Below are 21,766 nucleotides of genomic sequence, written 5' to 3'. Positions count from 1 at the left end.
CACTGGCTGTCCATGCTGTGAGAGCCCATTAAAGGACCAGCTTCTCTCCAGGCTCTTTTTCAGGGCCAGGATAACACTGGGAAAGCTGATGGGGCTGTGCCAGCACCTGTGTCTGCAGCAGTGCTGTCAGAGCACTTCCTACGATGGGTTAGACCACCACTGCACCCACCCTACAAGGGTGGCAGGACACAGAGGGCAGGTTTCACCATGCCTCAGTCACAAATATCAAGGTGCTTAAATATCCTGTTGGAAACTTCAGGCTGGTGTGAACTTGCTCCACTACAGCATTTTGCCCATCATGTGCAGCACCCGTAAGAGCCACAAGGTTTCCCAAAAAATCTCTGGGATGACGCTGGGGGAGAAGGAATATTTGCCTTTCTGCTCAAGAGATGTGGGACCAGGTCTGGCAGTGTCCAGGTCTTAGTTACCTTGGGTGAGGGCTGTACAGTACTGGTCCCAGCTGGCTCTCTTCCAGTTTCTCACTTTTATGAGCACTAAATATATTTGAAAGATGTAGAGACAAAATCTAAAGCACAGAAATCCTTCCCTCTTGCCTGGAGGTCTTGGGGCAGCTTCACCCTGGATAGGAGGGTCCCCAGAATCTGTGTTCAAAGCAGCCACTACCAATAGCCTTTGGGCACATGGAGTTGAGAAGGCACTGGAGAATGAGGATTTGGGGAGTCTTGGAAGCCTTGATGTAGCACAAGTGAGATTCTGGGCATTGCCCAGTTTCAAAGGTGACTTGTTGCTTGTGCAGGTCCTTGAGGAGTGACCTGAAAGCAAAGCATCTGAGTCAATACAAAACAAAAGTTTTTTCAGGTTGCCCCAGCAGAAAGGCAAACAAACTTTCCACTGGGGCAAGACAGAGTGGTGGTATGAGTGGAGATCAAACAGTTCACTTAGCTCTGGGTTTTCTCATCCCTTTTTCCCAGCCCTCACCATTATGTATCTCTTGAAGATAAACGCTGGAAACAGGACAAAATAAAGCGAGACTTTTTTAAGCTAAAAAAAAATCTTATCTGGATCAAAGTGACAACCACACATGAGCCAAATTCACAAATTACTTTTCTTGTGCTCTCTCCTTCCTCCCAAGAAACAGCATTTATCAGCAAGTAAATGATTGCCCAGAAAGAACCCAAGGACTGTTTGAGAGGGAAGTTGGTGTCCTTGTGGAGCAGGCAGAGAGGGCAAATGTCTGTTAAAGCAGCACAAACACAGGACAGCACAAGAAGCAAGGGTGTGAGGAGCTCTGGCTGTCACACTGGGAAACACTGTCACCTGGGCTCAGCCAACACCTCTGCTGGCCTTCCCAAGAGCTGGCTAGGCTTCCAGAGCAAATGCACTGAGGTGGGCAGCAAAGGAGAAGGGGTTTGATAGCCAGCAGCAGTTCCCGTGTTGGAAGCTGTCAGACTTTGCTGGGAAACTCCCTTTTGCCATGGGTTTGTTTCGGGTCCCAGGTGGACTGTGATAAGGCAGGTTTTGGTCACACTCTGCCAGGTGTCCTCAGCAGACTGCGGGGACAGATGCCAGTGGCTGGACAATGCAGTGACGTGGTGTGGCTGGCTCTTCAGGGCTCAAAGGGCAGAACGAGGTCAAGCAGCAGGAGATGTTAGCCCCCAGCCAGGAGAAGGGAGCCCACATCCCCAGGGCTGCAGGCTGCATGCTTCCAGGGACACCTGTTGTCCTTCTGTTGCTCTTGGTGGCAGGTTACTCCTGCCCACCCGAGTGGATCAGCTCCTGGTTCCAGCTCATTAAACCCACTTGTGCTCACCAGCAAAGCCGAATGGGCCCTTCAGTGCCCCTTGTCTTTGTTGCTCTATAAATACCACTGGTGACACTGGTTTGGTCTGGGGTGCTCAGGCTCTGGAGGCGAGGGTGGAGCGGACCCCTGGGTGGGGATGCTCTGTGGGGATTCATTCACTGTGATCACACCACGACCACCGACACCGCGGGACAGACCTGCTCCAAGCCCTGCAGAGAGGGGCTGCTCCTGGGCAAGGCAGCTGATGACAGCCCAGGGTCTGTGTCCTCCACAAGCATCCTGTCCGGCTGCCCTGACCCTACATTTTTCATAGAATCGTCAAGTTTTAAGATGCCTTTACAACCAAGTGTAACCATCAACAGAGCGCTATCACTGTAACCCCCAAACTGCGTCACCCAGCGCCACATCCACATGCCTTTGGGACACCTCCAGGGATAGTGACTCCAGCACTTCCCTGTCCAACCCACACGAACACCACTTTTTTTTTTTCGTGATATGTAATCTGAATTTAAATCTGACGTTTAGGCATGCGGGCTGTGGGCTGTCCGTGCTGTTCCGCAGGGAGCTCGGGGAGGAGGATGCGGTGCGGGCAGGACCCTCTGCGAGCCGCTGCGGCAGCCGCGGTCCCTGGCGGCGCTGCCGGGGGCTGCGGGCGGGCGGCACCGGCCCGGCCCCGCTCGGGGACCCGGCGGTGCCCGGCGAGCGCCGCCGCCACCGCCCTGATGACGTCACGCCACCACCGGGTGACGTCACGCCACCACCGAGTGACGTCACGCCGCCACGCGAGTCCCGCCGGCTTTAAATTTTAAACCGGTGGCGGCGCCCAATCGGTTCGGTGTGAGCGTTGACCCCGCCCCCCCTCCGGCAGTGCTCTCCGCCAATGGGATGGCAGCGCTCGCCGCGCGGCTGGCCAATCAGCAGCGAGCACCCCTCTCACCGCCCCACCGCTCCGCCCTCCCGCTCCCCGCTCTCCGCCAATGGGACCGGGAGGCGCGGGGAGTGGGCGTGGCGAGCGCTCCGCGGCAGCCAATGGGAGCCCGCGCTAGGCGAGGGCGCGAGCGGCCGCGGCGGGCGGGCGATGGCGGCGGCGTGAGGAGTCCGCGCCATGTCGTGCTCGCACAGCGCCGTGTTCCTGCTGGACACCGCCGGGCCCCGCCAGCGCCTCCAGCGCGGCGCCCTCCGCCTCCTCACCCTCCTGGGCTGCCGCTTCGGCCTCTCCCGCCTCCGCTGGGCCTTCCGCTTCTTCGACTCGCTGGGCGGGCGCGGCGGCGCCTCGCGGGGCGGTGGGTTCCGCCCGCCGGGGCCCCGCGCCTGGCAGCGCTTCGAGGAGGAGCTGGTGGAGCGGCTCGGGCCGCGGGCCCCCGCCGGCCTGCCCGGCCCCGCGCCCCGCGCTGCCCTCACGCACAGCGGGCTCAAGGAGACGCTGCTCGACTTCCAGTGGGACCGCCCGGAGATCGCGTCCCCCGCCAAGCCGCCCCGCAGGAGCCGCAGGACGGGGCTGGCCGCCCCAGAGCCCCCGGAGGCGCCGCCCGAGGGCTTCGTGAACGCCGTGTTCCTGTTCTCCCCCTGCCCGCACTCGCGGAGGGAGCTCCGGCAGTTCGTGTCGGGGAATGACGCCCCCTCCTCCCCCGGAGAGCCGCCCTCGGCGCAGGAGCTGGCGGAGAAACTCCTGCCCAAGAGTGTGCAGGAGCTGCTGGTGGAACAGAAAATCACCCTGTTCTGGGTGGACACTGCCGACTGCGCTCAGGTAACGGGATTACACGGCACTAGTAGGATATCTGCTATGCTGATTGCTGGCAGAAGTAGTCTTTGGGTAGTAGGGAATCACGCCAAGGTTCACTCACTGCCACATAATCTTCAGCAAGGGACTGACATCTGGAGTGGGATCTTCCATGTGGAGACTGAGATTCATCTGCAGTGGAGTAGCTGTACAGTGTTCATTGATGGGATGTTCTGTGAATTGACTTAGAGGGGTCTTATAGCTGTTCAGAATTGCAGATAAGCAGCCTGATCAGGTGTGTAGACACCAGATTAAAAAAAAAAAAAAAGTGGCCTGAAAATATTGGTAACTTTTAATTCACTGGGAATAATATTTACTTTGTTAGGTTCCTATGAAGGCTGATAAAGTCCATAAAGACACTCAGAAGGCACTGTGTTTAGATGCTTGTGGTCATGTTTCATATGCCAGTTGTTCTGAAAAAGTGCAATATTTATTTGTTTGCATGAAAGCTCTCTCACTGCTAACCTTAACTAGAGACCTCTGTGTTACTTTTATTTCAGCTGATCGAATGCCCGGATCATGGTGGCTACTGGACAATGTTGGAAGTGATTTGTCAGATGGGAGGCACCATTTTGCCAGCTGAAACCTTGGTGCACTGTTTGAGTCACCCCAGGGCAGATGCTGCTCCTGGCTTCCTTGGAGACTCCGGGTTCCCAGAGGCACAGGCTGTGCCTTGGGCCAGGCTTCTGCCCCTGGATGGGACTTTGAACTGCTTGTTCTCCAGGCCATCCCTGTATCGATCAGTGTTTCCCCAGCAAGAAGGAACATTGATTCTCAGCATGCCTGGTAATAAAAAAAAAGGAAAATATAGATGTACATGGTAGTAACTGACTTCTCATGCAGGGTCCTTGATGAACTTCCCTTGTGAATAACATGTGTAGAAATAACTTCACATATTTGAAAGCCTAGGTGTTTTTCTTTTAAAGTTCTGCTTGTGCTTTACTACCTCTGATATAAGGACTGTGAGCCCATGTTTCTGATTTAACCTCTTCAGTTTGCCACGCTCTTAGAAGTTTGGATGAAGAGCTCTTTGCTGGTCCCACTTTATAGAGGTGTACTCCCTTTTCTCATACAATTATTTGATTTAGCTGAAATAAGAACACAGATTAAAAACCCCTTGCAAATAAAACAGCTGTAAAGCAGCTTGCAGTATGCATGGGGTCTTTCTTTAGTGGTACTTCCATGCACTCAGTTCCTTGAGAGCATGGGAAGGAGGTCAGTTCTGCAACACACTTAGAGTATTATTTCCCGTTTAATCTTGGAACTCACTTTTTTGACATTGAAGTTGTCTCTTCATCTTGATGGAAAGGATTGCTTTCAGCCTTTATCTATCCTTGCACAGGAGGGAAGAAGCAGGAAAGCTGTGCCGTGGTCCTGGAACCTCTTGCCATGAGCCAAAGGCAGCTGCAGTGTCCAGTCAGCATTGTCGTGAAGGGAAGCTTGATGGGTTGGAGCTTGGCACAGGCTGGCCACTTCCTCACAGAGAGCTGGATACTGCAGAGCTCACAGGGTGAGCAGGGAGAGTGTAACAGGTCTCTGTTTCATCAGCTCTTGAGGAGTCTGCTGGCTGAAGGACTGCACATGGTAAATCTTCCTCTTTGCCTTAAACTAATACCTGCTCTGAAATGAATTGTGCCAAAAGGGGGTGCCAGTATCATGTTGTGAAGACAATAACAGATGCTGCACTGCAAATTGCTCATTTGAGACTACATTCAGAACTTTTTTTGGAGGGTCATGTAACTCTGTAATCTTCTTGTAAAGTATCTGTGCTCTTTAGGTCTCTGTATTTCTAGCTAATGTAAACTATTCTCTTTTCCTCTTTTTTTCTTTTAAAATGCAGATTGCTGAAGTCTCTTTGTCTAAAACTTGGTGCCCCTGCACTGCTGTTCTGTCACCTCTTTCTGTGGATACTGCAGTTCTGACTGTGCTTGGCCCTGAGAAGACCGATGAAATTCAGGGATGCAGCCTTGAAGGAGCTGTAGTGGAAGATTCTTCCCAAGACTCTGCTACTCACCTGCCAGAGATTGTGAATAGTGTGTTGAGTAAAATTGACATGTCAGTGGAAGATTCTCTGGCCAGTCTGGGTAGGTATCAGGAAATGCAAAACTTGCCATCTTTTGATCATCTCCAGATCTGCAGTAGCAAAAACCTAAAGTTAATGGTTTTCTCCTCGAGGAGTCTCATTTTTGGGACTTGTTCATTGTGTCATCTGTAGCTAAGGCCTTGTGATGTGATGCAGAAAGCAATCTGTATGGGTGTAGCTTTCTGTTTTACTGACAGTGTTAGTCTCCATTAGCTTGCAGATGAAGCACAGCTACATGTGCCTGAGGACATGCATTTAGAAGGAGGCTTCTTAAAATGTGTCACATGGGCCATCCCTGGCCAGTAAAGCCTGTGGGTGGGACTGCAGCAAGGAGGCTGCTTTGACATGAGTGTTTTGTGTTAGAGTGAATCTTCTCATTGTCTCTCCAGGATCAAAGGTTTGTGAACCTCTGTCTTCGAACTTCTGTGAAGGCTGGGACCTTCTGCCACCTAATTCAGCTTTTCTCATTTTTGTGCATTGTGTCTGTACAGGAGAAGAAACTCCAGTGCCAGAGTGGGTCCAGCGGGAGCTGTCCCATACCAGGAGCTGGCATCCTTCAGTGCTGGAAGCGTGGTATCCTGCATCCAATGCCTGTGGAGCAAGCTCGGATCTGATGGAGTCATTCAGGTATTTTTCTGAATGTCTCTGAGCAATAATTAAGGATTTCTGCTTCCTGTTAAGGGAGTATGGCTGTGGCATTGCTTAGAATTCTAGAATTCTGCTGCTTTTGTTTCTGTGCTCAGTTTACTGGTGGCTTATCTCTTGGTGGGGTATACAGACAAAAGAAACTGGGAACAGGATGTTTGGGTATCAGTTTGCATGGATTAAAATCTTGGTAATTTCAGGAGTCACTTAAAATGACCTTAAGCTACTTGGGAAATGACAAATTTCAGCTTTTATGGGATAGTAATTCCAGTGCAAAATAGTGAAGATATGGTTGTGTTCTCACAGTTGGTGTTCATGTGGAATGAATAAGCTTGCTTTCTTCAAAGAGCTTGCTGAGTGAAACAAAAGAGCCTAATGCACAGTAGTTTAAAAAGCACAAAGCTGCTTATTTAGTTTTGTGGTACAGGCCAGTGCCATATCCATTGCACATTAATATAATGCTTATTTCCAATATATTAAGAGGGTCTGGGTTTCTCCATCTCCTAAGTGTGTTGGGGAGCAGGTGCTGGACAAGTAGTGTGTGCTACTTGCACTATACTGCTGCAGACTGGAATCTAGAAAAACCTTTTTTCTGCCCACAGGAAGGAAGGGATATGCCTCCTACTCCCACTTTTTTTGATAACTGAGTTGTTCTTTCATACAGGCTCCTGCAGGTTCCTAGTGCTAATGGGAAGGATGGTGCAGACCAATCTGATGTGGAGCTCTCAGAAAGTCTGTCTCAGTTGTACCAGAGAAAATTCAGTGAAACCTCTGCTGCAGCTGGACCAGGAAATAACAAAAAAAGACGTATGTATAGTTTGGAGTTACACATGCATGTTGTCAATAAAAGATGATGCATGAACTCCAGAGATGTGTACTCTTAAGTAGTGCCATGCTTTTAGTTTTTTTTTTTTTTTTTAATATATTTAGGGACAGTCTCATTTGCTTATTTGTATTAGATTAGTCCTGTAGTAGAACCCAAGTTATTGTAATTCAGGACTGTGCAGAGAGTGACAAAGATGTTAAAAGCAGCATGCAGAGTTCTGCAGTTTAATTAGTTGTTGAAATAGGGACTGCTTCAACTACTAGTAAATATTACTGCCTCTCAATTTCGTTCAAATTAGAGAAATAAACCACTTTTTTGTAGAAGAGTTTAATCATTGCATTTCTCTACACTAATTACAGTTGAACTTCACCTTGGCTCCATGTATCTGCAAGTCCTGCTGTCAGATGTTTCTATTTCTGTGACATAAGATTGCTGCCTATATATATAACTTCTGATTAAACCTATGTAAGCTTTTATGCAGAGCAATATGCACCTGGCTTTTTATTTGGAGAAGCAGCTGCCTGCTACACTACCTATATGTTGATTTCGCAAATAAAAACTAACATTTTTGGCCATGTTTTCCTCTAGGAGGTTACTAAGGTCACAGTAATCCAGAATTTAGTGTTGCTCTCTACCTTGGATGGAGTTCCTGCCCCAGTGTGCCTAATGGTAGAACTCTCTCTCGTGGCATTGCAGGTGGGGTTCCCCGAACTCCAGTCAGGCAGAAGATGAAGACCATGCCCAGATCCCTGCAGATGCTCAATGTAGCAAGACTGAATGTAAAAGCTCAGAAGTTTCAACCCGATGCTGTGCCACCAGCAGTGAATGAGAAGGTTCCACAGAAGCTTTCAGCAAAAAGATTGGATGAAAAGGTGGAAGGAAAGGCAAAAGCACTTAAAATATCAATTGGTGTGTATTAAGTCGCATTACCTTTCTGTCTTGATACATCCCATATGAGCTATGGATATCCTGATACAGGAGTCATAGAGGATTTTTATGAAGGGAGAGCAAAGGGTAATAATGGAGTATTCAGTACCAAAGAGCAAATCAGTGTTTGAGTTTCTGTATCTTCAGCATGGCAAAGAGTAGACATTTTTCCCACCCTTCTGCCATTTAGTTTCTGATTCTTTACAAACTGGTGTTACCGCTGCTTCTGGGATTAGTTTCTTGCCTTGTATCCATCTGAAAAAAAAAGCATAGGGATTTACTTTAGTTTTTTTTTTTTAAACAAAAGAAATAGAGGGAAGCACTCATCAAGGTATAAGTGGAAATGTAGTCCTAGTTATTAATTAAGCAGAAATAAAGGACATTTCTTGACTTCTTCAGTCGTCTGAAAGTTTGCTGATCTTAAGTAAACTTTGTTGATTATAGGATTGATTTAGCTTACAATATGTCATGGTCCTGGACCTGGGACAGCCTCTGTTAGTGTGCTGTGGTCTGGATGCATCATTGCTGGAGGAAATATTTATTTTTATCTCCTCTGTTCCCTGCTTCATCTGGGGTGAATATTTTATGAGGGAAGTGTGGTGAGCATGCATTTAGTTAATGGAGGCTATTTCCTTGCAGACTTCCAAACAGAGGAGGAGCTGCAATCCCACTTGACTACAAGCTACCAGAAGGCTGTTGCTGAGGGAATTCCCTCATCCGTGTGTGCCCAGAGTATGATCATGGCCATTAAGAGGTTCTTGAAAATACAAGATGCCAAAGAGAAAGAGGTAGAGGAGAGCATGTGGGCAGGATTGTTGCTGATGTGGAAGTTAGAATTTTTACTATTTTGGACTATCTTTCCTTCATGTTTCCTGAAGTTTTTTTGTGGAGATGCACCATGGTCACTGACTGCTTCTATCTATGAGGACTCAATAGTGAAAAACTGGATGCTTGTAAAAAATGTAGGAAAATCCAGTTCAGTTATCAGTGTACAGCTTTGCTAGATGTTGCAAAATGTCTTTACACTGACCTCCTTACAAATTCTGATTTCAAAGACAGTATTTAAAAAAAGGCATTATTGCAAACTGTATTTTAAAGACAGTGCATCTTTTGTTTTTGCATTATGTGGCAAATCTAGGCCTGGCTTTGTCAGGTAAGAGAAATAGTTTCAAGCTATTTCTTACAATCTTTAGCACTACTTATAGGCTTACAATAATCTTAAACCAAAACTGGTAAGCCTGTGATTAATTTAACAAAAACACTGAAAAACAAATCCAGAGTGGATCTAGAGTGAAGAAGGCCTGAAGCCGCGAGCAAGAGACCTCTGATTTCAAGCTCTGTTGTTTTATGTTATAACTCTGCTACTGAGGGGAAAAGTAATTCCTGTCCTTGAAAGGACAGGAAAAAACTGTACTTCCAAAGGAATAGGTTGGGGTGGTAACTGGGGGACAAGGGAGGAACCTGCCCTGCAGATAGGGAACAGTTTTGAAGTTCTTGCTGTTGTTATGTGTCTGCAGGTGGCCTGTGTGGAAAGAGTCAGAAACCATCTCCTGAAGACCAGCAAAATGCTCAGACAACAGCATGGCTCACAGAAGGAGACCAAAGTCAGAGAGTATGAGACACTGTATTTACTTCAGCTTCTGAGATACTGTGGAGTTGGTTAGCAATTTTTAATGGTGGCTTTTTTGTACAACTGGAAAAGTATTTGCATGGGGCAAATATTTCAAGAGTAATCTCTGGTTGCAGTAAAACCATTTCATTAAATGCAAATATACCCGTGCTGTGTGATAAGCACTACAGCCTATATCTGGAGTGAGGTATCTCCCTTGCCACCAAATGAAATGCTTACTAAATATTGCTGTCAAAAGGAACCACTTCCCTTCCCATTGCTTTTTTGAGCACACCTTTTGCAGTAAATCTGCTGTTTCCAGTAGAAAAAGAGGTGATGGGTAATTACTTGTTTTCTTAGGTGCCGACTTCAGGTATTTTTGCGCCTTGAGTTGTGCCTTCAGTGCCCTTCGCTGCAAAGCAACGCTGAGGAAATGGAGCAGCTGTTAGAAGAGGCAAGTAAAGTATAAACCAGGTTGTGTTTCTGCATGGCACTAGAAATGTAGACCTGGAACCTGCTTTTCCTTTGATTTTATACAACACTTTATATTCCTTACTAAAATATCTGGTGTTGCAGCTGTCACACCTTAATCCATTTTGCCACCTGACCTTCTCTTCCAGATGACAGATATGCTGCGCATTTTATGTCTGACTGAAGACCCAGCCTATCTTACAAAGTTTCTAGAGGAAATACTAGAATTGTAAGTTATTTGTCATGACTTATGTATTGCTGGGGACTGTGGTTTGGGTTGGATGTTGTCTGTGAGTAGACAGCAATCAACAGTTTGGATTTACTTTGTAATTCTCAGAAATTTAGATGTGTGTTCTCTTTATTACGCTTATATTTTGGGTACAGAAAAAGTGACTGATAAGTAAACTAATTTAAAAACTCAGTTGATATGCAGTTTGTTGTTTTTAAATTGACATGTAAGAACAAGGATCTAGTTCACACCTTGGGTTTGAAATAACCTAAGTTTTGAGGAGAGGTGTATTTCATGTGTGTTCTCTCTGGTGTTCCAGGTATATGAATTCTATACCAAAGATCCTTGGAGATATTTATTATGGTCTGGGTACACAAATACCTCCGAAGCTGGCATCTGTTCTGCCTTCAGACTTCTTCAGTGATGACTCCATGACTCTGGATAGCAAATCTCCAGGCCTTCCTCCCTCTTTATCATCTGTCTTAACTCCCAGTACTGTTTGCACTGAGAGTGATCAGCTGGAGGAGCTGCGCACCAGATCTGCCAAAAAGAGAAGGTAGTAATTCCAGACAGGAGGCAGCTTTTTGTTGACTATAAAAAATACAGACTTGATTCTGTATTTGTATCTTATGCAAAAGTAGATTTCAGAAGCGTCCTCCATGAGAGAAAAAGCATGCTATGCTGCGCAGTAGCTGACCTGTATTGTTAAAGTTAAAAGTGATTTACTGGAGATGTCTGTTTTAGGGATTCTGTGTTCATATTAGCAAATTGTGAATGAATTCCAATACTAACTTTAGGAATAGCTTTTTATATTGCAAATTATATCCCAGTGTTGTAGTAAGTGAGGTATCAATGTAGTTTGCAATTTAAATTTAGGTAAACACCTCCTATCTCTCAAGTCACACCTAAGTTTAATTGTTAGTAGGTTGATAACTGTGTCGTTGATTTTATTTTAACTGAATTTTTGTGTGTTTTCTGAAGGAATATTGTGTTAGCCAGACACAGGAGCATGACAGAAGCACCACAGAACTTGCGTCAAATTGAGATTCCCAAGGTAGCCAAGAACCCCATCAGAAAGGTAAAACTCTTCCAGAAGGATTGTCTGTGAGTTGTGATGCTTGACTGCAAAAACTCTTGCTCTGTATTCCCTTAGGAAGTGTGCCCTGTATCAGCTATACAGAGATCACATTGTTTCAAAGGAAAATTTGAAATAATGTGTGGTTCGGAGCTTGTAGCTAATTTTCATACTTAAACATAACATTGCACTGCTGCTGAGGCTGATTTCTCATTTGTTTCAGGAGAACTTGCCTTCTTACCCTGCCGCTGAGAAGTCCCAGCAGATGCCTTTGTTGCAGAAAGAGGCAGTGCAAGGTATATTGACTTTTGGCTTGTTCATGGAAAGGTGCATCTTCAGCACATGTTGTCCCTGTAAATTTTACTGAGCCATGATGAAATTATGCTGAGGCATGCTGGAAATCTGAAGGAAGTTTTGCTGAGTTGTGCAAAAACTTTGAGGGGGAAAAAAATGTGGTATTCTGTGTACTCATACGCAGAAAACTTAAATTTCGTGTCCTCAAAAGAAAACCTTGACTCTTGAAATTATTTCCAACTTCTCTCTCCTGAAAAGTAAATGGGGACAAGAATGAACTACATCTGAAAATAGGATATATCCCCACAAATACTTCATAAAAATAAATCTCACATGTGTTCTCTGAACCAAGATGTGCTTTGGTGGAGATTTTGTAGTGCACCTAATGTTCCATATGGGACACTGACTGTCTGCCTTTTCTGCTATGGCATCTGCTTGTAGCTTATTGCTGGGATAATGCAAATAATACAAATTCAGAAGAGAAGGCTGGAATGGATTCAGAGGAGGGCATGTTCCAGTAGTAGATAAAACAACTTTTCAAAGCTTTTTAGCCTCTAAAAAGTTGTCTTTCCATGCTGGTATATTGTTCTATCCCTAGTGGCCTCACAAAATTATCTCTGTAAATTTTTTCCTTTCTTTTTTTCTTCTGTTTTCCCTTATAATCTGATCTTTTCTTGCTTTTCTTGTCTCACAGAGGTTACAAAGGTAAGGAGGAATCTCTTCAATGAAGAGATACTTTCACCATCAAAAAGATCACTGAAAAAGATGCTTAGAAGCCAGTCAGTGTCTGCTGTGGAAGGCCTAAAATACAAATGCACCAGTGAGGGCAACAAAGGTAGGATATGATATGCACATGTAGGATTGTTGTTGAAGAGCTTTTGCTAAAATTCCTATTTTTGCATTCTCAGTTCTATGAAACAATTGTGATCTGTTTTTAATGAAAGATAAAAGAGGTCATTGCTGTGGTGTTTGGAGGGTGAATAATGATGGTACTGAAACTGAAACCTGTTCTTACTGAACTCTTTACATCTCCTAAAGAAAATTAAAAATGCTTGGTTAAAAAAGGAGCTGTGAAATAAAGATGACTAATGAAAGTTATCTCAGTAGGTTAACAGTGTCTGACATGGTACAATATTGAGGGAGTGGGAGGGAGGTGTAGACGCTGGACTGAAATAATGATAGCTTGTGAGTTCTGGAAGACAGCACAGTGAGTTTATATTGACTTAAGAATGACTATTGTCATTCTTAAGCTGAAGCCTGTACAAAACTGTATTTATTTATTTGTTCCAAGTGCTTTATAGTTGTGTGATGTTACAGCTTTTGCCTGATTTTTAGATCATCGTAAGTTATTGACCAAGAGAGTTGCAGAAACACCACTACACAAGCAGGTGTCCAGGAGACTCCTACACAAGCAGATCAAAGGCCGGTGAGTTCTTTCTGAATTTTTTCAGTAACTATTGGCTGTCTAATTAATGGCTATGAGCAGAATTACCAGGTATCGTTGCAGTCAAAGAAGATCTTAAGGCGGTAAGAGAACCAGTGGAGGCTAAATGTCATTGCTTAAGTGGGGGGAAATACTGCTTGCTTCATCATGTAACTCGGGCTGCTTTAATTCCTGCAGCTAATGTCTGTTTAGGTTCAGTTGCTGGTTCAAGGGCTTATGAAGAAAAGGCTTCTGCTGTATTTTGTGGGCTCCAGGCAGAATTGTAGCATTTTCTTTCATGTAGAACTGTACATCTAGGGAGCTACCCATACTCAATTACATGTCAATAGAGGCAAAGTGCTTACTGGTTGCTCACTTAGAGTAGCCCACAAAGGAATATTTTGGTGTAGAATAGAGCACTGCTTCTCAGTCTCTGTGGCAATGTTCCTGTAAATGTGCTCAGTATGCTAAGCCAAAAATGTCTGTTGTTTCTCAAGGTCTTCTGATCCAGGTTGTGACACTGGTGTTGTAGAAGAATCTCCAGAAAAAGCCATATATGGTAAGCACTGATTTTTCATTAAAGGTGGTTTGGCTGTGTCATAGCTTGTAAGATGAATGTGCTTTGATTTGGCTAGTTCATTATAAGTCAGTCCAAAAGTAATGTACGGTTCTGTTCTGACAGAACCACTTGCTGCTCACTGCTTTAACAGCTCTGTACAGTTTAAGTTAAGAAAGAGAAGTAGATAGCAAGTATTTTAAATGAAAAAAAGTGAAGGACTTGAAGGGTGAACAAGATTCTGTGCTGCTATAATTACTGTCAAACCAGCACGTGATTATTTTTAATGTAACTTCACCATCCTGTGCTGTGACCCTGCTCTGATTTCTGCTGTAACAGACAGGCACCTGGCTCTGGGGAATGTCTCTTATGTTGGGTACTGCTGTTCCTTTTCCCCAGAAGGGAAATAAAAACCAGCATGTCTGGACAAGAAGGAAAATGAAATTGCTAGCAAAAAGGGACAAGACCATTAACCCATCTTTTAACTTGGATGTAACTTGTATTGAACATGGCTTTTCTAGCATTCCTTTCCACGTAATTGCTAAAGAGGAATGAGAGTAATCATGAGTTAGATGAGGGGCATTATACTTTAGGAGATTTGTATGCATAAATATTCCAAATCCTCAAGAAAACTAACCTTTCCTTCATCTGCTTGCCTTCCTGGGTGAGATGGGCACCTGTAGAGAAGTTTCTTCTGAGATTATGTTCCTTGCAGTTGTGAACTATTCCTGATGATGTGTCCATTGCTGAGGGGGAAAGAAGGCTCAGTCTCCAATGTTCTTGCCTTTTCAGAAGCAGGTTTGAGAAGAAGCCCACGCATCAAACAGCTATCTTTGAATAGGACTTGCTCCGGTGCTTTCTATTCCACTACACAGCCCAGCTCAAAAAATTCACAGCACCTCCACCAGGGACAAGAAAAGGAGAACTGTAAACGGCAGGATGTAGAAGGTACTGAATGGCATTTGAGCAGACTGATACTGCTGATCTGAAAAGCTGGCATTGATAGCTCCAAGTTTGATTTGATTTGGCTCTACAAGAGGATGTAAGAAGCTAAGAGCTGTCATGTAATATCTTCAGTAGGCAGAAATTCATCCTCTGTAATTATTTTCTAATTGGTAATCTGAATTTTGAGGATGGTAAGGCAGCTATTTCTATAGTGAATTCACTGCCAACTTAACAAACCAGTCAGGCCCATGTAACAGAATACCACTGATTGTCAGTCTGCATTCCTTAAAAACAGGGAAATCCTTGTAAAATATGGGACAGAAATCCTATAGCTTACTCTGTGGCAGCATAAAGCAATGACTGATGGGATCTTCTTTGCAGGCTTTCTCAGTAGGATTATAAGCTAAAAATGGTGACACTTAGTTCTTTATATTCTACTTATTATCCTTAGTCATGAACCAGAACTATCTAAAGCTACAAGCTATAAATAGAATAAGAGGCTGAGGTATTTTATATCTTTTTTTACCATTAGAGCACTCTTTCTAAAGATGGGTATTAATTTCATAATGGGAAATAACAATAATTCTAGTGAAACTTTAACTCTTGGTTAGAAAAGAATGTGCCAGGGATATGAGCTTTTTACACTACTTTTCCACACATGTGATGTGATTCAGACAATTGTGGCACATTACTTTGTGTTAGTTAGATTGTACTGTTCTATTCTATAGGCCTTAAACAGAATTCAGAGAGCGCCCCCGTCCACACTCCCAAGAGGTTTTTCTTTGGTGCAGTCATTGACATGTGTAGTCCTGCAGGGAAGCATTCACCTGGAAGGAGGAGAACAAGAAAAGATTCCTTACACTTAGAGGAGCTTACCTCATGTCAGGTAGAAACAGTTACTTATCTCCCTTTCTTATTTCTTCCCATCTTTGTTTTTTCCTCCATTCATCAGAATCTTAAATTTAGTGTTTGTTAAGTCTTATTCAATGGGTTTTTTATGTTTCAAATCTTGGTAAGTAAATGTGAAGATGGATAGATAATATTCCTGGAGTAGAAAAAGCATGATTCTTTAACTTTTTATTTTTACCCTGCAGACTCCTAGAAAAACACCTCATAAATTTGCCCAGAAGCCACTGAATTCTGCCAGTAATCTCCCAAGGAGATCGCCCCGCATTGTCCACAGGACACCACAAAACCTGGAGAAGACACCTGGCAAAAGTCCAGCAGCTAAGCAGAATGTAGCTAAATGTTTGGGAAAGTGCTTTTCTGATCTTGCACAAAGGCTCAAGTCTCCATCTGCACTAACTGACAGCAGGAGTGTTCACTTACTGCAAGTAACTGCTGAGGACTCTTGTGCAGCTCTGACACTTTCCCCTCCTTGCAAAGAGCGTGGCTGGCAAACACCAAAACGTGAGGGGTTCACAGAGCTTAATGCCTCTGTATTACCTCCAACAGATTCAAATCCAGCTGTGTCTCCCCCCTCTGCCACCCAAGAAGGGTGTTCTACAGAACTTCAGACTCCAAGACGTTCCTTGAGAAACCTCTCAAAATTAGCATCTCAAGTTAGTGCTCGGAAGCAAATCCTCGCAAAGGAAATTCAGGTGCAGTTAGATCAGTTATCTCAAGCACCTAAAAGGACACCTAGGAAACTTGAAGATCCAGGTTCAAAGTTATATACCAGCCCACTGAGTACAGAAATACCTCAACTTGCTGTGAGGCCAGAGCCTCTCTGCAATTCTCCACTCTGTGAAAGTTCCACAAACACTGTGACAAGCTGCTCTGCTTCCCGCACACAGGCTGGGGAGTCTGACTGGGAACCTGGTGCATCTAAACCATCTTCTCAAAAGAGTCCAGGTATTACTGGCACTTCACTGAGGTCCCTGCTTCACACACCCAAGCAGGCCAAACATGAACCAGGTTCTAGAGGAGAGAGCCTCACATGTGCAACACTTACAGAGAATGAGGACAACCATCATGGTAGTGGTGGTAACTGTTCTGTAGAAAGCCTTCAGCTTCATCAGTCCCAAGTTACTGAAAATACTTCTGTTTTGGGGAAAAGTAAACAGATGGATAGAATGTCTCAAAAGTCTCCTTCAAGAGAGGACTTGGAAAACTTGGAAAACCATTTGTCTCCAAAGCCTTTTGCTGGAGGGCAGGAACATGCACAGAATGCTGAGAGAGACTGTGAGCCATCAGTTAAGGGGGAGAACTGCAGTGCAAACACCTGTGAGTCCTTCCTAAGTGATTTGCAAACAGTTAGTGATGACTTGGAAGCAAGAACTGTGCTGAGGGAAGAATATATGGGACTGAAGGCTCCAAGTCTTAAGAGGCACTCCAGATTTGCCCTGAATACTTCCCCTCCTATGCAGAAGTCTCCTCCTGCCTATTCCTTACGCTGCACTGCAGACAGGAGGCAGCGGGAGGCTGCGGCTCGCATGGGAGAGCCTCAGTTTGCAGCCAAGTTCTCGACTCCTGAAAGTCGTGGCAAACTTCCCTCTGCCAGCCCACCGACCTACGAAGTGGAAATTGAAATGCAACCTTCAGGCCTGCCCAAGCTTCGCATTAAGAAAATTGGCTCTTGCTCATCCTTGGAAGTTCAACCTGAAGCAAGTGCCAGCAAACCCAAGGGAGGAGAAAGCCCCTTCAGTGATTTTGCTGTGACCTGGTGCACCAAGCACCCAGGAAAACTAGCAGCTGCCTGTGTTTCCCCATCGTGCTGCCGTTCTTTCCATAGTACACCTGGGAAAGGTGCAGGACAAACCTACATATGCCAGTCATACACCCCAACAAGCTGTGCCTCTACTGTCACCTCCCCGTTCCCATTGGAAGCAGGAGTTCTCCAGACACCTTCTCCAAAGCAGAAGGGGAAGACTACTCCTGAAGCCATCAATGACTGGCCTCGGAGGAAGAGAGCAGCAGGCAGCACTGCCAGTGTGAGCTGTGGTCAGAGTGAGAGGAATGCCAATGATCAGACACGGGCATCAGCAGGCATAGAAAGAGTGATGAGGATCTCAGAACACTGCAGCAGCAAAGTGACAAATACTCTTGGGGAATTTGAACTGGAAGGGATTTGCAGGCTCCAGGATCAGGCATCTCCTGACTCTGAACTGAGGGCTGATGAGGACTCTGCCACTGGAACTTTTGGCTTGAAGTCTCGGAAGCGGGTCTTTACTTACCTTTCACCAGAAAAGGAGAAGAATCACAGTGCCAAGAGATCGTGTCCTGATAGCGGCAGCTTGGACCTCACTGGCTTTTCCACAGATGAGGGCAACAGAAGTAAATCAAGGACAGACTCTGTACTTCCTGAGAAACCAGGAGCATGTGCCCTCAAAACACTGGAGCAGCACAGTTGTCTAGAGGATGATGATGTCTTCCTTTCATCAGGTAATTAAATGGCATGAAAGACATTGCATTGAAATTCAGATGTGGTTCAAAATGGGGATTAGACTAAAACAAGAATACAGTTGTTTCCTGTGTAATTATCTGAGGAAGAGTGAGGTGAAAGGGGAGTGACTTGTAGATGACATGGAAGATAATTATGTGGAGAGGCAGACTGGATATGAGTAGTATTAATGATGGAAGAGAGATCAGAGGAATATGAAAGAGCAGAAAGCTGGAGAACTAAAAGGAAAGTTTGAGAACTTAAGGAGAGAGGATCCCAGTTGCAACCAGCTGGTGATTTGTTCAGGTTTCTGTTGATGCCACTGCCTGTTTCTGCCCAGCATTCAGCTCTGAAGCCAACAATCTTAAGTGTAAACTTGGCTGTTTCACTGCTTCAGACTGGAGTCTTGGTGAGGTTAGTCCTGTGGATGTTGGTGCTTATTGCTGCTTCAGCTATCTCTGCCTGTGGTGGTGGGCCACTTGAAAGTGCTACCAGAAATTATTCCCTTGATAGCAATAATGTATCAGGAGGTGTATAGGTTTAAGCTGCCTCTCTGCTTTTGCTGTGGGTACAGACAATTCAGCCAACCTTGGTGAAGCAGGCTGTTCAGCACTGTAAACAAGGCCTTGTGAACTTCAAATACTTAATCTAGTATTGTTGTACAAATTACAGGGGGCTGTGGCAGGTATTGTTCTGCATCATTGCACTAATTTTGGTGTGTGTTTTCTCTTGCAAGGAAAGATTTGTATACAGAGGCAGTGTCTTACTCAGCATGATCACAAAAAAAAGCCAAATCTTGAATCAACATTAATCCGGATTCAGGACATGAAATAATAGCAGTGCTTAGCCTTAAGATGGTCCTGTAAGAGACTTTCTGTACCTACAGACTTTGTGTTTGTATTTCTATATCATTGTGGTTGTAACAGTTTTCTTCCAGGAAATGTGTATTATCTGTGTTTAATACAAGTGAAGTGATTTTCTGCTAAACTGGCTAAGAAAATTAAATGTGCTAAGAGCTGATTCCGGACTGCCATTTACCTTTCTCAAATGCTAAAACACTGTGACAGCCTAGATAAACTCAGATAAACTTTATTTCAGATAAACTCTAAGTATCACATACTGATGCCACTTTTGAGGTAGCATAAAGGCTGTGTGTGAGACTTAACATTTGAGTTGTTGAATGGTTTTGCTGCAGCATCACACTGTGCTTCTCCAGGCTCCACTCCACCCTTGAAGAGTGGACTTTGTGCCAGCAGCCTTCGAGCCCTGACCCAGTCTCCACTGCTGTCCCCACCATCGGCTCAGAGGAAGCGTGTTCAAGGTAAGCACAGGAGAGGAAAGGCTGGGCTCGACCACACAGGCTGTGCTCTCTGCTTGCCTCCAGCTAGTAAGAACAAAATCATGCTGTGCTGGGGGTTGGGCTATGGGCAGAAAACCTGTATCTGCCACTGCTGTGTTCAGGTTCTCAATCTCAATCTCACAATGCTGAAAAGAAACTTGGCATGAACCAGGAAGTTTAGAAGAAGAATAGCTGCAGAATGAAAAGAGAGTAGCTACATGGGAAGTGCAACTTCCAGTTCTTGTTGTCTGTACTTGGTATTTGGCTTCTTGGAATCACCAGTGACTTCTGGTAAACTGTGGCTTTCATGTATTCTTTCTGTTTTTGTAGAAGAGGAATCTGATGCTGTCCAAATTACTGCCAGCCAGGAGCTGTCTCCATTCCACGTCATGATTTCCAGAAGGCATCGCCTTAGCAGGACTTACTCACGGAAAAAGTTGCTCAGCTGAAGTTTGGAGCCAGGCCAGCATGCGAAACTTTGTATTATCCCAGCTGTACAAGATACCTTATAACAAAGACTGGTATTTGGTGATAGACTGGAGCTGCCTTGTGTTGGTACAACACTGGATGTAAGCGTGTGGCAGTAGAAATAAGGACCACTCTAAAAATGTATGGTTTCTTCCATCCATTCAAAGCCTAACTTGGTCTTTTTGCTAGCAGAACCTTAGAGTGAGTTCTGCATTGAAGGCCCAATTCTCCCAGGTCAAGAGGGAGAATTGTCACTTTTCTACAGCTTTCTTGTAAAATAAACTGATAGGAATTTTCATTGTGTCCTTTAATCCAGAATTGGTATTTGGCTTGAGGGATGTGGGCTGCAGGAAGGAGGATGCGGAGGCGAATGGGTACAGAACAAGCTGCGTGCTCCTGCTGTGTCTTGTCCTGATACTAAATGGATCCCTCTGTTAATTGCTTCCAGTTTGCCACAGCTTAGTGGGAAAATAACAAGCGGATTAATTAATTAGCCAAGTGCCAAGAGTACAGAAAAGGAGAAAGATAATTTAACTGGGAACATCCTTGTAGATCATGAATGGTTTGGTGTATCCGCTCCTGGCTACTGCTGGATAAGCAGATGCTGATGGAGTGACTTCATTGTCCTTTTCTGCAAAATTGCAGTAAGCCAGAGAGAATTGGCTGGGGAAGTGTCCTTGAGAAGTAAAACTTGGATGGAATAACTGAAAATGGCAGTTTCAAGACTACTCTTTACCAAACTGAGTCATGGATTAAATAGTGATTTAATTGCCTGTGACACATTTGTGTTCTAACCCCATGAAGACAGCAGGAGCTATGTTTCAGTGTCCGAGATGTAGCCTACAAGGGGCTAAAATTGTGCATAATAGTGGAAGGGCTGGATTTTTTCCCTTGTGGATAGTGAGCTGTTTGTGCATAGCAAGATCTCGGGGAACTCACACCACTGTGTCTACTGACTGCACAGGAGGTGGAGAGCTATGAAGATGGTGTAAGGTCATTCCAAAATCTCTGGGAAAGCAGAGGTTTGTCATCCCAAAACCTCTGTGAAAGCAGAGGTTTGTTAAGGTGGCTTTAAGGCTTTGAGGGGTTAGATGGGATTGAGTGGAGCTTGTTTCCTGGACACACTATTTGTTGCAGGAAAGCTGTTAATTTCCCACTTGGAAAAGGAATGGAATCCTGTGCTTAACACTGATTGCTTTACTTCTGGGAGAGCTGCACCTGCTTGAAGGATGTGGAGTTACACAAGCTTGGAGCTCCATATTTGCTACTTACTTCCAAGAAAGATGGATTGTTACTTTTCCTATTGAAGGTCTTTGTTTGCAACAGCAGGGAATGAAGTGTCTGAACTTAATCTTGAGTAGCTCAGCCACATACAGAGCCCTCAATAATATCCCCCCCCTCACTAACACCACTACAGGTGGTGAAGGATGTAGGAGATCAGAAGGTGGCTGTTATATCAAATGCTGGCTTTTAACTTGGTGTGTTACTCCTTAAGTAGTGGTTGTGGTAGCTGTTCTTTCAGGCTGAAGCAGTGGCTTGTTTTTTAGGATCAAGTGGTCAAGCAGCCCTTTGCCCCTGCCCCTTGCCTTTCTTAAGGCAGATATCTGGGCTTTCATTTCTTGCTCTGCCAGGGTTAAACTTTTAGTCCCCCTTCCTGAGCTGTCAGTGTTAAGCTGCAGAATTGTATTTAGTCTCTCTTAAATCCAGACTGGAAGTTCTCTCAAGAATATGAAAACCCTGCTTAAAGCAGCTTAGAGGCTGCAAGAGAAAAACAGAACTAGAGTTCCTTTTATTATGGACATTTCAAACAATTCTGCTGCTGGCTGGAAATGTTCTTCCTGTGGCAATTTAATGTAAGCAGCCTACTAGATGTGGCTGGGACTACTTCAATAAAACAGATATTTAAACATCTGGCCAACAGTGTGACAGCAGCTGACTTCCCATGCAGTGAG

The 21,766-nt window shown here is 44.9% G+C and overlaps 1 protein-coding gene across 2 annotated transcripts; it reads left to right on the top strand.

Moving 5' to 3' along the window:
• The first annotated feature begins 2,867 nt into the window (after positions 1-2,867).
• TICRR (TOPBP1 interacting checkpoint and replication regulator) lies at positions 2,868-20,110 on the top strand. 2 transcript variants are annotated; one of them, XM_021537613.3, is made up of 22 exons: positions 2,868-3,509; positions 4,043-4,328; positions 4,885-5,126; positions 5,383-5,626; positions 6,117-6,252; positions 6,935-7,077; positions 7,793-8,005; positions 8,663-8,811; positions 9,541-9,635; positions 9,993-10,086; positions 10,253-10,332; positions 10,652-10,888; positions 11,314-11,410; positions 11,631-11,703; positions 12,396-12,536; positions 13,037-13,127; positions 13,622-13,683; positions 14,473-14,628; positions 15,354-15,511; positions 15,720-18,009; positions 19,224-19,328; positions 19,677-20,110. In XM_021537613.3, exons 1-22 carry the CDS (start codon positions 2,868-2,870, stop codon positions 19,793-19,795), a joined length of 5,853 nt encoding a protein of 1,950 aa, XP_021393288.2. In that variant the 3' UTR covers positions 19,796-20,110. The 2 variants fall into 2 exon arrangements, with proteins under 2 accessions (XP_021393288.2, XP_021393287.2); XM_021537612.3 differs by having other exon boundaries at positions 19,203-19,328.
• The last annotated feature ends 1,656 nt before the right edge of the window (positions 20,111-21,766 follow it).

Source organism: Lonchura striata, chromosome 11 (assembly GCF_046129695.1).
Source record: "Lonchura striata isolate bLonStr1 chromosome 11, bLonStr1.mat, whole genome shotgun sequence".
Lineage (NCBI taxonomy): Eukaryota > Metazoa > Chordata > Aves > Passeriformes > Estrildidae > Lonchura > Lonchura striata.
Note: the sequence above shows the minus strand (reverse complement) of the source record. Positions and strands in the feature narration are given on the sequence as shown.